The 17500-nt window shown below is 43.7% G+C and overlaps 1 protein-coding gene across 1 annotated transcript in view; it reads right to left on the bottom strand.

The window, feature by feature from the left end:
* Window positions 1-17500, bottom strand: part of maml2 (mastermind like transcriptional coactivator 2) — a 130030-nt gene that overhangs the window by 34006 nt on the left and 78524 nt on the right. Inside the window, exon 2 of the mRNA XM_071358200.1 lies at window positions 10534-11844. Coding sequence (XP_071214301.1) covers window positions 10534-11844 — 1311 coding nt within the window. The remainder of the gene's footprint in view (window positions 1-10533; window positions 11845-17500) is intronic.

Below are 17500 nucleotides of genomic sequence, written 5' to 3'. Positions count from 1 at the left end.
ACACACACACACACACACACACACACACACACACACACACACACACACACACACACACACACACACACACACGATCTCTAGCCAGCTGACGGTCAGTTGGACGTGCACCCCATACTGAATTGTCAAAAGCATTGCTAGGTCATCAATAATATATCTACTCACATGTTCAGGGTTTCTGGTTTTCTTTTATATTCCAATATCGCGTGACTGTCCCGTTCAGGAAAGTTAAAATCCCAAATTGTATCCATCACCTTTGTTGGTGGCATATGTCATTAGTACAACAAGCTTTGACATGCCAAACGTGAGCTCAATGTGTCTGCTTCAGTGCCGTCATTACATGAATGCAGAAAACACTGTTTTGCATGACTTCCACCAATCCCTGTGGTCTAGATGATTAGTATCTATGTGGATCAAAATTGCCATGTTGAGGCTGTAATAGGACAGTACAACCGCGTCAATACTAGGTTTTATTCCCGTCAATGTCCATCCATGCAAAATGTTTATTTTTATTTTTTTATATTAAAAAAAAAAATATTTTTATATTTTTATTTGTAAATAAAGATGATAATGTAAGAGCCTTTTTTGGGAGCAGGTATGAAATTAATAGATGAACTGAGTTATGACAGTGAACATGATTATGATAATGTTTGCACAAGATATAATCCACATTGATTATATCCTATATTATAGAATATTTGAAAAGGATTATGGGTATTATGTTTGCACACCACAAAATGTCAGTATTATTTATTATTATCATCCATGACAGAATAGAATCATTAGGATGCATGTCTCTGATTACTTGCTCTATTTATTTCAGTTGAGTTTTTGAGGGCCACATTCCAACAAAGATTCCTGATCTGCCCCCCATTTAACTGAAGTCACAGTGTCAACACTATTTGAAGAAATAGAGAACCAGCGGGTGGTCTCTGACTCCTTCGACATCAGTCTATCAGATGAGAAATCAATTGCCGATGATGATGATGATGATGATGATGATGACGATAATCATCCACCTTCAGAGGCACAAGTGGCAGCTGAGCCCCTGGACACAACTCCAGACAACCTATCAAACAAGAAATCCAAGATTCCACCAATGGGTAAGCCATGTGGTCCCAAATGCAAGAGGCAATGTACACAGAATATTTCAGAGGGTAGGCAAAAGGAAACATGGGGAAAGTATTGGGAGATGAAGTATAAGGAGAAAAGGACATGGATCTTCCACATGGTGGCACAGCAATCTATGAAAAATATCACTTGCTGGCGCTGACAGTCGACGCAGCAGGTCGTTTCTGTACCGTCTTCCAAACCAGAGTGGTTCTGCACAACAGGTGTGCAAAGTGTTTTTTTTCTGACAACATTGGGCTACCACCCCAAAAAATGACAGGCTGATTGTCACGATGACGTGCAAGTCAATCACCACCAAACTGATTCCACCAAAGGATCAGAGGGGAAAGAAAGCTTCAGCGAGAACATTTAGCATGAATCCTACAACACATTGAGTCCTTCCTTCCCCAAATCAGCCACTACAGACGAGAGCATGCCCCACATCGCCTCCCACCTCCCGACGGACGTCAATATTCGGTTCATGCATAATGACTACAAGGAGAAGAACAAAGATGCCAGCTGCGGTTACGAAACCTATCGCAACGCGATAAATGGAAGGAACATCAGCTTTGTGAAGCTTGGAGAAGGAGGAGTGAGAGCTCTGATTGGTGCAGGGTCATCATCTGAAGATGGAGCACAGGGAGAATGAGGAAACGCAAGTCTGCCAAGACAACAGCCAATGCAGCACCTGAATTCACCATCCCCAACCCCGACTGCATGCAATGTAGAACATATGAGGAACACAATAAGTCTGCAGGGCAGAGCAGAAGCCGTTTACCGGGCTGATGCACAGAAAGATTGGCCAGAGGACTGATCTGTGAGGAGCGTAGATATGCAAAAAGTTATCATGCTCCCTCGCATGCCAGGTGTGAAAACAACATTGTTGACAAGAAGAATCGTTGCCTATCACGAGACATTCACCACCATTGGAAAGAAGTCTCAGAAGAAGTAAACAATCTCAGTGGTATGGCGTGAAGGAACAGCTGGTCGGAGGGCAGAGGAGATTACTTCATTTTACGTAACAGCACTGGAGCGGGAGAGAGATGTCAAGCATTCAGAGTATTGGGTGGATAACTGCACTTCTCAAAACAAAAACTGGTGCCTTCTAACATCACCGGTGAGTGTTGTCAAGGCTGACTCAACTTTGATGGAGGACATCACCCTCAAGTTCTTCGAGCCAGGACACACCTTCATGAGTGCAGACAGTTTCCACCATGGCGTGGAACAGGAAATGAAAGCTCGACCTGGAGGTGTGGTGTACGACTTCGGGGACTTCCTCCATGTGGTCGCCACTTCCAACGCAGGCAAGGTGGAGGTGGTGGAAATGAAATAGGAAAACATCCTGGCATGGAAAGCTGGCCATTCCATCGTCAAGCTGAAGAAGGCAGCAGCACCAAAGCTGGCAGAGATGTCTGAGATCCAGTTGAGGTGTGGATCCAGGAGCCTCTTCTACAAAGTCTCCCATGAAGAAAAGGACTTCACAGAGCTTGACTTCATCATGAAGAAAGTCACTCTAGAGATACCCTCGACACTACGTAAACAGGATAGAGGGATAGAAGAGTCTAAGAAGATGGACATAATCACCAAGCTGTGTCCTCTGATGCCTGCAAATCGAAGGCAGTTCTGGAATGCCTTGGCTGTGAACAGCATTGCTGAGGATGAGGAGTGATATGGAAGAGCACTGAAGATTTACTTAAAAATGAAATGTTACTTAAAAATGAAATTTAACTATTCAGCATTTTATCAATTGTAGCTAAATGTAATTTGGGTCCTCTTATGAATATGAACATGTAAATATTTGTTTTTATGTATTCTTAAAGCTGTTATGTATTTATTGATTCAAAAGTGTCATTTAAAAAAATACAAATAAAATGTTTTTATTAGCAATCTCATGGTCATTATTTATTATTTGTATTACCCTACGTCATACTTCTATCATGTTCCATCATTATATATTACACGACATGTAATTCAAACAATTGCAGTGCTGCTTTTCACATTTATTCTTATAACAAGACATGGGGCTACTTGTCAAACACAGTATGTAATGTGACTGACGCAGAACCTACATCTCTATGTAAATGCAACTGGTATCTTAGTGGAAGACACACACAGGATGCAGTTTAAACTCTGTTGCACTGTCAGTAATTACACTGTTCTTGTGTTAATAGCATACATGACAAGTATAGTAAACTAACAAATGAAAATGGCTGATACTGCTCTTTGCTTTGGTATTACCCTGCAATTTATAACATATCATGCCAAGGAAGAAGGCAGTAACTGCCGTTTAAGGGTCAAAGGTCATGTCAGAGGTCAGAGTCAACATGAATAAAACATTTACTCATAGTAAGGCAACAGATCATTACATCTCCAATGATCTCCCTAGAATTAATTTGGCTGGACAATTTAAAAAAAAACTTTGAAGACATTTTTCTCAGTTCCACTCTATGAGCAGTTACTGCCTTTTAGCTTGGGAGGGAAGAGAAGAGGGAAGAGGGATCCCTAACCTCGATTTGGATTAACATTTCTATTTCAATGAGTCGGCAACTATGGACTTCCTGCTTACTCCCGGACCAGGAAGTGAAAGTGGCGGCAAAAGAGAGGCAGGATACGAGGCATCCTGACGAGACTCCGTCGGAGAGCAAATAGACCGCCATTGCCATCTGTACTATTGGCGAACGTGCAGTCACTGGAGAATAAACTGGATGAGCTCCGTTAGAGACTATCCTATTAATCACTGGAGAATAAACTGGATGAGCTCCGTTAGAGACTATCCTATTAGTCACTGGAGAATAAACTGGACGAGCTCTGTTAGAGACTATCCTATCAATCACTGGAGAATAAACTGGACGAGCTCCGTTAGAGACTATCCTATTAGTCACTGGAGAATAAACTGGACGAGCTCCGTTAGAGACTATCCTATCAATCACTGGAGAATAAACTGGATGAGCTCTGTTAGAGACTATCCTATTAATCACTGGAGAATAAACTGGACGAGCTCTGTTAGAGGCTATCCTATCAATCACTGGTGAACAAACTGGACGAGCTCCGTTAGAGACTATCCTATTAATCACTGGAGAATAAACTGGATGAGCTCCGTTAGAGATTATCCTATCAATCACTGGAGAATAAACTGGACGAGCTCTGTTAGAGACTATCCTATCAATCACTGGTGAACAAACTGGACGAGCTCCGTTAGAGACTATCCTATTAATCACTGGAGAATAAACTGGATGAGCTCCGTTAGAGACTATCCTATCAATCACTGGAGAATAAACTGGACGAGCTCCGTTAGAGACTATGCTATCAATCACTGGAGAATAAACTGGACGAGCTCCGTTAGAGACTATCCTATTAATCACTGGAGAATAAACTGGACGAGCTCCGTTAGAGACTATCCTATTAATCACTGGAGAATAAACGGGACGAGCTCCGTTAGAGACTATCCTATTAATCACTGGAGAATAAACTGGACGAGCTCTGTTAGAGGCTATCCTATCAATCACTGGAGAATAAACTGGACGAGCTCTGTTAGAGACTATCCTACCAATCACTGGAGAATAAACTGGACGAGCTCCGTTAGAGACTATCCTATTAACGGGACGTGAAAAACTGTAATATTCTATGTTTCTCAAAGCCATGGATAATATACAGTACATCTTGCTAGTTTTTCCAATGCAACCCGACGGCAGACTTGGTTAAAGGAAACTGAAATCCGTTTTACTGTCACTTGTGGAACTAGAGGCGACACAACTCTAGATCACCTTAACTCCACACACAGAAATGCATACAAGGCCCTCACCTTTGGCAAATCAGATCATAACTCTATCCTCCTACTTCCTGCTTACAGGCAAAACCTCAAACAGGAAGTGCCAGTGACTTGCTCAGTACAGAAGTGGTCCGATGAAGTGGATGCTAAGCTACAGGACTCTTTCTCTAACACAGACTTTAATATTTTCCGTGATTCATCCGATAACATTGAGGAGTTCACCACATCAGTCACCGGCTTCATTAATAAGTCGATGGATGACGTCGTCCCCAGAGTGACCGTACGTACATATCCCAACCAGAAGTCATGGATTGCAGGCAGCATCCCCACTGAGCTAAAGGCCAGAGTAGCCACTTTCAAGGAGCAGGACACTAATCCGGACGCTTATAAGAAATCCCACGACGACCTCCGACCAGCCATCAAATAGAAAAAGCGCAATACATGACTAAGATCGAATCCTACTACACCGGCACTAACACTTTACGGATGTGGCAGGGTTTTACATTTTTCTATTAGGATCCCATTAGCCGACGCCAATGACGACAGCTAGTCTACTGGGGTATAGGTCAAAAGTTTGGACACACCTACTCTTTCAAGGGTTTTTCTTTATTTTTACTATTTTCTACATTGTAGAATAATAGTGAAGACATCAAAACTATGAAATAACACATATGGAATTATGTAGTATCCAGAAAATTGTTACACAAATCAAAATATATTTGAGATTTGAGATTTTTCAAAGTAGCCACCCTTTGCCTTGATGACAGCTTTGCCTGTCCATAAGGGCAGGGATAGTAGTGATCTTGTTCATTATCGTCCCATCTTGAAGCTTCCATGTCTAGCCAAGATTCTCCAATCTTTAGTAAATAAGCAACTTCACTCTTTTTATCTGAACATATTTATGAATATAAATCAATCTGGGTTTTGGCATTTCTTCAATTATTATTTGTTTCTATTTTCCTCTCTGCATTGTTGGTAAGTAAGCATTTCACTGTTAGTCCATACCTCTTGTTTACGAAGTATGTGACAAATACCATTTGATTTGGTTTGATTTTGCACCGGCACAGAGCAAAAGTAGCTAGCTAATTTAGGCTGATGCCAGTGGCGCTGTAGACCTAGCTCAGTATATTGTTTCTGCAACAGTCTCTTCTAAATCAAAGAGGAATAGATGAAGCATTCATATGTTAGCTACATGAAGTAAAATATAACATTCATTGTAGCAAAAGATTATAGGGTCCCTTGGGAAACATTAACCATCACTTTGGTTCCTATCCTGTCACATCGTGGGTCATCAATCCTATCCTGTCTTTGGCTTTTTCATTTGTTGTCATGACAACACGGTGTTCAAATTGCACAAGATTATATTCTAACTATGGAATTAGAATAATCATTCTATTTCCATTTTTTTAATCTAAATCGCAAGTCAGATTGCAATTGCAATATCTGGTTAAAAATAATTCTTCTATTTTTGATTCATATCGTGTAGCCCTACCTGGCAGTGTGTAAATTATCTGAAACTAGGGCGGGAAATGCATACATTTATGAAAATGCAGGGGAAAAATGTGGTTGAAATTGAATTGAATAGTATAAACCAATCAGAATGGCGAAAGACCCAATGAAATCACCTAGAACCTATTTGTTGCAACCCTAGGATCATGCAATACTCATAAAAGCAAATGTACAACTTTTATTATTAAAAAACATAAAATACCATCAAACAACATCATACCGCCAAACATTTAAAAACATATTGTGATATTTTGTCCATATCGCACAGCCCTACCAAGTAGTTTATCATGTTAATCCTTATGATTATCCCATCATCATTAGACAAGAATGTGGACAGTTCATTTACAACAATATGGGATTAGGATGGGAATGGGTCATATGGGATTAGGATGGGAATGGGTCATATGGGATTAGGATGGGAATTGGCAATATGGGATTAGGATGGGAATGGGATTAGGATGGGAATGGGTCACATGGGATTAGAATGGGAATGGGTCATATGGGATTAGGATGCAAATGGGTCATATGGGATTAGGATGGGAATGGGTCATATGGGATTAGGATGGGAATGGGTCATATGGGATTAGGATGCAAATGGGTCATATGGGATTAGGATGGGAATGGGTCATATGGGATTAGGATGGGAATGGGTCATATGGGATTAGGATGGGAATGGGTCATATGAGATTAGGATGGGAATGGGTCAAATGGGATTAGGATGGGAACGGGTCATATGGTATTAGGATGGGAATAGGTCATATGGGATTAGGATGGGAATGGGTCATATGAGATTAGGATGGGAATGAGTCACATGGGATTAGGATGGGAATAGGTCATATGGGTTTAGGATGGGAATGGGTCATATGAGATTAGGATGGGAACGGGTCATATGGGATTAGGATGGGAATGGGTCATATGGGATTAGGATGGGAATGGGTCATATGGGATTAGGATGGGAACGGGTCATATGGGATTAGGATGGGAATGGGTCATATGGGATTAGGATGGGAATGGGTCATATGGGATTAGGATGGGAATGGGTCATATGGGATTAGGATGGGAATGGGTCATATGGGATTAGGATGGGAATGGGTCATATGGGATTAGGATGGGAATGGGTCATATGGGATTAGGATGGGAATGGGTCATATGGGATTAGGATGGGAATGGGTCATATGGGATTAGGATGGGAATGGGTCATTACCTGTTCAAAACATAGTGTGCACATAATATATTCAACAATTCTTCAGGTTCAGGAAAATATGAATAGAAATACCTGATCACCTTAGATCACCTTTGATCACCTTTGATCACTCCAGAATAGATGTTGACCATCGCAATGATCTACAGGGCCTTCGGAAAGTATTCAGACCCCTTGACTTTTTCAACATTATATTACGTTACAGCCTTATTCTAAATTTGATTAAATAGTTTTTTTCCGTCATCAATCTACACACAATAACAAAGCAAAAACAGGCTTTTAATTTTTTTAGCTAATTTATGAAATAATACATTTCCATAATTATTCAGACTCTTTACTCAGTACTTTGACAAAGACAATTCTCCCTATTTGCTCAGTTTGGCTGGGCTGCCAGCTCTAGGAAGAGTCTTGGTGGTTCCAAACTTTTTCCATTTAAGAATGACGGAGGCCACTGTGTTCTTGGGGACCATCAATGCTGCAGAAATGTTTTGGTACCCTTCCCCAGATCTGTGCCTCGACACAATCCTGTCTCGGAGCTCTACGGACAATTCCTTCGGTCTCATGGCTTGGTTTTTGCTCTGACATGCACTGTCAACTGTGGGACCTTATATAGACAGGTGTGTGCCTTTCCAAATCATGTCCAATTAATTGAATTTACCACAGGTGGACTCCAATCAAGTTGTAGAAACATCTCAAGGATGATCAATGGAAACAGGATGCACCTGAGCTAAATTTTAAGTCTCATAGCAAAGGGTCTGAATACTTAAGTAAATAATGTATTTCTGTTTTTATTTTTAATACCTTTGCAAAAATGTATAAAAAACAGTTTTTTGCTTTGTCATCATGGGGTATTGTGTGTAGATTAATGAGGATAAAAATATATATATATTTTAGAATAAGGCTGTAACGTAATAACATGTGGGAAAAGTCATGGGGTTCAGAATACTTTCTGAAGGTCCTGAATATAGACTGGAACGATATAGACTGAAGGCCCTGAATATAGACTGGGACGATATAGACTGAAGGCCCTGAATATAGACTGGGACGATATAGACTGAAGGCCCTAAATTTAGACTGGGACGATATAGACTGAAGGCCCTGAATATAGACTGGGACGATATAGACTGAAGGCCCTGAATATAGACTGGGACGATATAGACTGAAGGCCCTGAATATAGACTGGGACAATATAGACTGAAGGCCCTAAATATAGACTGGGACGATATAGACTGAAGCCCTGAATATAGACTGGGACGATATAGACTGAAGGCCCTGAATATAGACTGGGACGATATAGACTGAAGGCCCTGAATATAGACTGGGACGATATAGACTGAAGGCCCTAAATATAGACTGGGACGATATAGACTGAAGCCCTGAATATAGACTGGGACGATATAGACTGAAGGCCCTGAATATAGACTGAAGGCCCTGAATATAGACTGGGACGATATAGACTGAAGGCCCTGAATATAGACTGGGACGATATAGACTGAAGGCCCTGAATATAGACTGGGACGATATAGACTGAAGGCCCTGAATATAGACTGGGACGATATAGACTGAAGGCCCTGAATATAGACTGGGACGATATAGACTGAAGGCCCTGAATATAGACTGGGACGATATAGACTGAAGGCCCTGAATATAGACTGGGACAATATAGACTGAAGGCCCTGAATATAGACTGGGACGATATAGACTGAAGGCCCTGAATATAGACTGGGACGATATAGACTGAAGGCCCTGAATATAGACTGGGACGATATAGACTGAAGCCCTGAATATAGACTGGGACGATATAGACTGAAGGCCCTGAATATAGACTGGGACGATATAGACTGAAGTCCCTGAATATAGACTGGGACGATATAGACTGAAGGTCCTGAATATAGACTGGGACGATAAAGACTGAAGGCCCTGAATATAGACTGGGACGATATAGACTGAAGGCCCTGAATATAGACTGGGACGATATAGACTGAAGCCCTGAATATAGACTGGGACGATATAGACTGAAGGCCCTGAATATAGACTGGGACGATATAGACTGAAGCCCTGAATATAGACTGGGACGATATAGACTGAAGGCCCTGAATATAGACTGGGACGATATAGACTGAAGCCCTGAATATAGACTGGGACGATATAGACTGAAGGCCCTGAATATAGACTGGGACGATATAGACTGAAGCCCTGAATATAGACTGGGACGATATAGACTGAAGCCCTGAATATAGACTGGGACGATATAGACTGAAGGCCCTGAATATAGACTGGGACGATATAGACTGAAGTCCCTGAATATAGACTGGGACGATATAGACTGAAGGTCCTGAATATAGACTGGGACGATAAAGACTGAAGGCCCTGAATATAGACTGGGACGATATAGACTGAAGGCCCTGAATATAGACTGGGACGATATAGACTGAAGCCCTGAATATAGACTGGGACGATATAGACTGAAGGCCCTGAATATAGACTGGGACGATATAGACTGAAGCCCTGAATATAGACTGGGACGATATAGACTGAAGGCCCTGAATATAGACTGGGACGATATAGACTGAAGCCCTGAATATAGACTGGGACGATATAGACTGAAGGCCCTGAATATAGACTGGGACGATATAGACTGAAGCCCTGAATATAGACTGGGACGATATATGTATTAGATAGATAGATGTATTTCTATTTCAGACATACAATATTCGTTTTCATATGATATTTTATGTGATAAATGTACTGTTTCATATAAACGATGGAACATACTTAAAATGCACTGATGTAGTCAAGTCACTAAACCTCGAGTCTGAGTCGAGTCCCAAGTCTCTAGCGCTTGAGTCCAAGTCGAGTCAGAGTCCTGGAACTCAACCACTACAACAACGCAAGGATAGTATGCAAGTATTTATAGTCTGCAAGTATTTATATAGGGGATTATTACCTGTCGTTGTTGAGCCAGTTTAAAGTGGAGTCCAGGTCCAGGTCCATGCTGGCTGAGAGGGGTTCTCTGGGCCAGGGACTTGGGCTGCAAGTGAGGAGACCCAGACATGGGCTGTTGCTGCTGGGGGTTCTGGTAGTTATGAACTGGGTGGTTCGTGTTCAAGTTCTGGGCTGAGGTGGACGGCTGCTGTTGTTGTTGTTGATGGGCTACAGTCTTACTCAGTGGACCTGCCATAGTGGAGGGTTGCTGGGATGCTTTAGGGCTGAAGTGGAGCATGGGTTTGTTGCTGAGCACCTTCATATCCAGGTGGCTGGAGCTGTTGTGTCCGTTGGGCTTGAACAGACAGTTGTTTATGCCTTTACCCTGGCTGTCCATGGAGGTCTGGGGGGTGATCCTCTGGCCCATTGAGGCCGGGTTGGAGAGCTTGTCCTGGGGGAAGGAGCTGGAGGAGGGCTGCGTGTTCCAACTGGTGCCTGGTCCTCCTCCCCCTCCAGCCTGAGGCTGTTGGTGGTGGAGCAAGACCTGGGGGTTGGGTTGCTGCTGGTTCTGGTTGGCTGCCATCTGCTTTAGCTGCTCTGCATGGGACACCTCAGGCCAGCCAGGGAGACCTCTGCTGGGGGGTCCGGCCAGCCCCGAGGGTCCCTGGCCTTGGCTCTTCTGGTTGGTGATGGGGGAGGAGCTGGACATGGTATAGGAGGGACCAGTGGATGCCGGGCGGAGCTGTGAGGAGCCGCCATGGCCATGTGTCTGGCCGTAGTCTGGAGAGGAGTACTCCGTCTTGATGGGCTTGTCCAGGTGGGAGCCGAGGGTCGCCGCACCGCGCTCCAGATCCACCAGGCCGAACGTATCGTCCTGCTTCAGCATCTTCTCAAACTCCTGGTCGTGCAGAGACGGGACGGTCTTGGTCAGCTCGTCGAACAGATCCTGAAGCTCCGGGTCGATCTGGCTGCTGAACAACATCATCTCCGTAGACCTCTGGCCGCAGGAAGTAACATGGTCTATAGGTTCCTTCTTCATCTCCTTCAGGGTCATGTTGATGAGGTCAGAGTTCATGACCCCATGGGGCATCATGTAGCTGCTGTTGTTATTTTTCCTGTTTAGGGGGTGACCTATGGACGAAGCGTCGCCTCCCATGGACTGTGATTGCCCGGAGCTGAAGGAACAGGGTCCGTGCCCAACCAAACTGCCGCTGCCCCCCTCCAGACGGACACGTTTGAAGTCCAGCCCCGACGGCCCACAGGACAGGCCGTTCTGTTGGGAGGAGTAGCCAGGAGTATGGCCCTCGATCTTCCTCCTCAGAGACCCTTGGAGCTGTGGAGAGAAAGGAAAACTCTATTGAAAAAGCTGCTCACAGTCACATTATCTTCATTTCAGAATACAATAGTAATTTCAAGTGGTGGTATGGTCTCATTTCAAGTGGAGGCATGGTCTCATCGTTAAAATGTGTCTTTTTTAATTTATGTCTAAAAAAAAAGGTACAAATAGCCACTTCAATGCTATTACCTTACCAATAGAATAACAATCTAACCAACAGATATATATCATCAGCATGACATCAATGTAACCAGATCTTTATGTAGCCAAGACAGCTGATAACATTGATGCATGGAAGGCAGACTTTCTTGACAAAAGGTCTTTGTCAAGGATCTCAGATTAAAGCCAACCAACGCTAGTCCAATTCAAGTGTTGCCTGAAGACAATCGAACAATTAAAATACCAAGACCTTCTATTTACAGTACAAATAAATCCTGTTCTTTGATGTCTTAAACCAATTAAAGATTATGATCATTCTAAATATCAGTATAATAAAAATGTAGTCCGAGCACAAAGTGTCTCTATGTAAATTGATCAAATTTGACAATCTGCTTCGAGGCCTCTAAACCTTGTTCACTTGACCGACCGGCCAGCATGTTAGCAGAGACTTGACCAATAAGCCAGCATGTTAACAGAGACTTGACCAGCCAGCATGTTAGCAGAGACTTGACCAATAAGTCAGCATGTTAACAGAGACTTGACCAGCCAGCATGTTAGCAGAGACTTGACCAGCCAGCCAGCATGTTGACAGAGACTTGACCAGCCAGCATGTTAACAGAGACTTGACCAGCCAGCATGTTAACAGGGACTTGACCAGCCAGCATGTTAACAGAGACTTGACCAGCCAGCATGTTAGCAGAGACTTGACCAGCCAGCATGTTAGCAGAGACTTGACCAGCCAGCCAGCATGTTGACATAGTCTTGACCAGCCAGCATGTTAGCAGATACTTGACCAGCCAGCATGTTAGCAGAGACTTGACCAGCCAGCCAGCATGTTAGCAGGGACTTGACCAGCCAGCATGTTAGCAGATACTTGACCAGCCAGCATGTTAGCAGAGACTTGACCAGCCAGCCAGCATGTTAGCAGGGACTTGACCAGCCAGCATGTTAACAGGGACTTGACCAGCCAGCATGTTAGCAGGGACTTGACCAGCCAGCATGTTAACAGAGACTTGACCAGCCAGCATGTTAGCAGAGACTTGACCAGCCAGCATGTTAACAGGGACTTGACCAGCCAGCATGTTAACAGAGACTTGACAAGCCAGCATGTTAGCAGAGACTTGACCAGCCAGCATGTTAGCAGATACTTGACCAGCCAGCATGTTAGCAGAGACTTAAAAAGATAGGAAGAGTAGGGTAATAGGAGCTACACTACAGTAGGGTAATAGGAACTACACTACAGTAGGGTGATAGGAACTACACTACAGTAGGGTAATAGGAACTACACTACAGTAGGGTGATAGCAGCTACAATACAGTAGGGTAATAGGAGCTACACTACAGCAGGGTGATAGGAGCTACACTACAGTAGGGTGATAGGAGCTACACTACAGTAGGGTAATAGGAGCTACACTACAGTAGGGTGATAGGAGCTACACTACAGTAGGGTAATAGGAGCTACACTACAGTAGGGTGATAGGAGCTACACTACAGTAGGGTGATAGGAGCTACACTACAGTAGGGTAATAGGAACTACACTACAGTAGGGTAATAGGAGCTACACTACAGTAGGGTAATAGGAGCTACACTACAGCAGGGTAATAGGAGCTACACTACAGTAGGGTGATAGGAACTACACTACAGTAGGGTGATAGGAACTACACTACAGTAGGGTGATAGGAACTACACTACAGTAGGGTGATAGGAGCTACACTACAGCAGGGTAATAGGAGCTACACTACAGTAGGGTGATAGGAACTACACTACAGTAGGGTGATAGGAACTACACTACAGTAGGGTGATAGGAACTACACTACAGTAGGGTGATAGGAGCTACACTACAGTAGGGTGATAGGAGCTACACTACAGTAGGGTGATAGGAGCTACACTACAGCAGGGTGATAGGAGCTACACTACAGCAGGGTGATAGGAGCTACACTACAGCAGGGTGATAGGAGCTACACTACAGCAGGGTGATAGGAGCTACACTACAGTAGGGTGATAGGAGCTACACTACAGTAGGGTGATAGGAGATACACTACAGTAGGGTGATAGGAGCTACACTACAGTAGGGTAATAGGAACTACACTACAGTAGGGTAATAGGAGCTACACTACAGTAGGGTATTAGGAGATACACTACAGTAGGGTAATAGGAACTACACTACAGTAGGGTGATAGGAGCTACACTACAGTAGGGTAATAGGAACTACACTACAGTAGGGTATTAGGAGCTACACTACAGTAGGGTAATAGGAGCTACACTACAGTAGGGTGATAGGAGCAACACTACAGTAGGGTGATAGGAGCTACACTACAGTAGGGTAATAGGAACTACACTACAGTAGGGTGATAGGAGCTACACTACAGTAGGGTATTAGGAACTACACTACAGTAGGGTAATAGGAACTACACTACAGTAGGGTGATAGGAGCTGCACTACAGTAGGGTATTAGGAACTACACTACAGTAGGGTAATAGGAGCTACACTACAGTAGGGTAATAGGAGATACACTACAGTAGGGTAATAGGAACTACACTACAGTAGGGTGATAGGAGCTACACTACAGTAGGGTGATAGGAGCACCCTACAGTAGGGTGATAGGAGCTACACTACAGTAGGGTGATAGGAGATACACTACAGTAGGGTAATAGGAACCTCACTACAGTAGGGTGATAGGAACTACACTACAGTAGGGTAATAGGAGCTACACTACAGTAGGGTGATAGGAACTACACTACAGTAGGGTGATAGGAGCTACACTACAGTAGGGTAATAGGAGCTACACTACAGTAGGGTGATAGGAACTACACTACAGTAGGGTAATAGGAACTACACTACAGTAGGGTGATAGGAGCTACACTACAGTAGGGTGATAGGAACTACACTACAGTAGGGTGATAGGAGCTACACTACAGTAGGGTGATAGGAACTACACTACAGTAGGGTGATAGGAGCTACACTACAGTAGGGTGATAGGAGCTACACTACAGTAGGGTGATAGGAGCTACACTACAGTAGGGTAATAGGAGCAACACTACAGTAGGGTGATAGGAGCTACACTACAGTAGGGTGATAGGAGCTACACTACAGTAGGGTAATATGATCTACACTACAGTAGGGTGATAGGAGCTACACTACAGTAGGGTAATAGGAACTACACTACAGTAGGGTGATAGGAACTACACTACAGTAGGGTGATAGGAACTACACTACAGTAGGGTGATAGGAGCTACACTACAGTAGGGTGATAGGAACTACACTACAGTAGGGTGATAGGAGCTACACTACAGTAGGGTGATAGGAGCAACACTACAGTAGGGTGATAGGAGCAACACTACAGTAGGGTGATAGGAGCTACACTACAGTAGGGTGATAGGAGCTACACTACAGTAGGGTAATAGGAACTACACTACAGTAGGGTGATAGGAGCTACACTACAGTAGGGTAATAGGAACTACACTACAGTAGGGTGATAGGAACTACACTACAGTAGGGTGATAGGAACTACACTACAGTAGGGTGATAGGAACTACACTACAGTAGGGTGATAGGAGCTACACTACAGTAGGGTGATAGGAGCTACACTACAGTAGGGTGATAGGAGCTACACTACAGTAGGGTAATAGGAGCTACACTACAGTAGGGTGATAGGAGCTACACTACAGTAGGGTATTAGGAGCTACACTACAGTAGGGTGAAAGGAACTACACTACAGTAGGGTGATAGGAGCAACACTACAGTAGGGTGATAGGAGCAACACCACAGTAGGGTGATAGGAGCTACACTACAGTAGGGTGATAGGAGCTACACTACAGTAGGGTAATAGGAACTACAATACAGTAGGGTGATAGGAACTACACTACAGTAGGGTGATAGGAACTACACTACAGTAGGGTATTAGGAGATACACTACAGTAGGGTTATAGGAGATACACTACAGAAGGGTGATAGGAACTACACTACAGTAGGGTGATAGGAACTACACTACAGTAGGGTGATAGGAACTACACTACAGTAGGGTGATAGGAACTACACTACAGTAGGGTTATAGGAGCTACACTACAGTAGGGTAATAGGAGCTACACTACAGTAGGGTAATAGGAGCTACACTACAGTAGGGTGATAGGAGCTACACTACAGTAGGGTGATAGGAACTACACTACAGTAGGATGATAGGAGCTACACTACAGTAGGGTGATAGGAACTACACTACAGTAGGGTGATAGGAGCTACACTACAGTAGGGTGATAGGAGCTACACTACAGTAGGGTGATAGGAACTACACTACAGTAGGGTGATAGGAACTACACTACAGTAGGGTGATAGGAACTACACTACAGTAGGGTGATAGGAACTACACTACAGTAGGGTATTAGGAGCTACACTACAGTAGGGTGAAAGGAACTACACTACAGTAGGGTGATAGGAACTACACTACAGTAGGGTAATAGGAGCTACACTACAGTAGGGTGAAAGGAACTACACTACAGTAGGGTGATAGGAACTACACTACAGTAGGGTAATAGGAGCTACACTACAGTAGGGTGATAGGAACTACACTACAGTAGGGTAATAGGAGCTACACTACAGTAGGGTGATAGGAACTACACTACAGTAGGGTGATAGGAGCTACACTACAGTAGGGTGATAGGAACTACACTACAGTAGGATGATAGGAACTACACTACAGTAGGGTGATAGGATCTACACTACAGTAGGGTGATAGGAGCTACACTACAGTAGGGTAATAGGAGCTACACTACAGTAGGGTGATAGGAACTACACTACAGTAGGGTAATAGGAGCTACACTACAGTAGGGTTATAGGAGATACACTACAGTAGGGTGATAGGAGATACACTACAGAAGGGTGATAGGAACTACACTACAGTAGGGTGATAGGAACTACACTACAGTAGGGTGATAGGAACTACACTACAGTAGGGTGATAGGAACTACACTACAGTAGGGTGATAGGAGCTACACTACAGTAGGGTAATAGGAGCTACACTACAGTAGGGTGTTAGGAACTACACTACAGTAGGGTGATAGGAACTACACTACAGTAGGGTGATAGGAACTACACTACAGTAGGGTGATAGGAGCTACACTACAGTAGGGTGATAGGAGCTACACTACAGAAGGGTGATAGGAGCTACACTACAGTAGGGTGATAGGAACTACACTACAGTAGCGTGATAGGAACTACACTACAGTAGGGTGATAGGAACTACACTACAGTAGGGTGATAGGAGCTACACTACAGTAGGGTGATAGGAGCTACACTACAGTAGGGTGATAGGAGCTACACTACAGTAGGGTGATAGGAGCTACACTACAGCAGGGTAATAGGAGCTACACTACAGTAGGGTGATAGGAGCTACACTACAGTAGGGTGATAGGAGCTACACTACAGTAGGGTGATAGAAGCTACACTACAGTAGGGTGATAGGAGCTACACTACAGTAGGGTGATAGGAACTACACTACAGCA

The sequence above is a fragment of the Salvelinus alpinus genome, chromosome 21 (genome assembly GCF_045679555.1).
Source record: "Salvelinus alpinus chromosome 21, SLU_Salpinus.1, whole genome shotgun sequence".
NCBI classification, from domain to species: domain Eukaryota; kingdom Metazoa; phylum Chordata; class Actinopteri; order Salmoniformes; family Salmonidae; genus Salvelinus; species Salvelinus alpinus.
The sequence above is the reverse complement of the archived record's forward strand: the minus strand, read 5'-3'. Positions and strand labels throughout refer to the sequence as shown.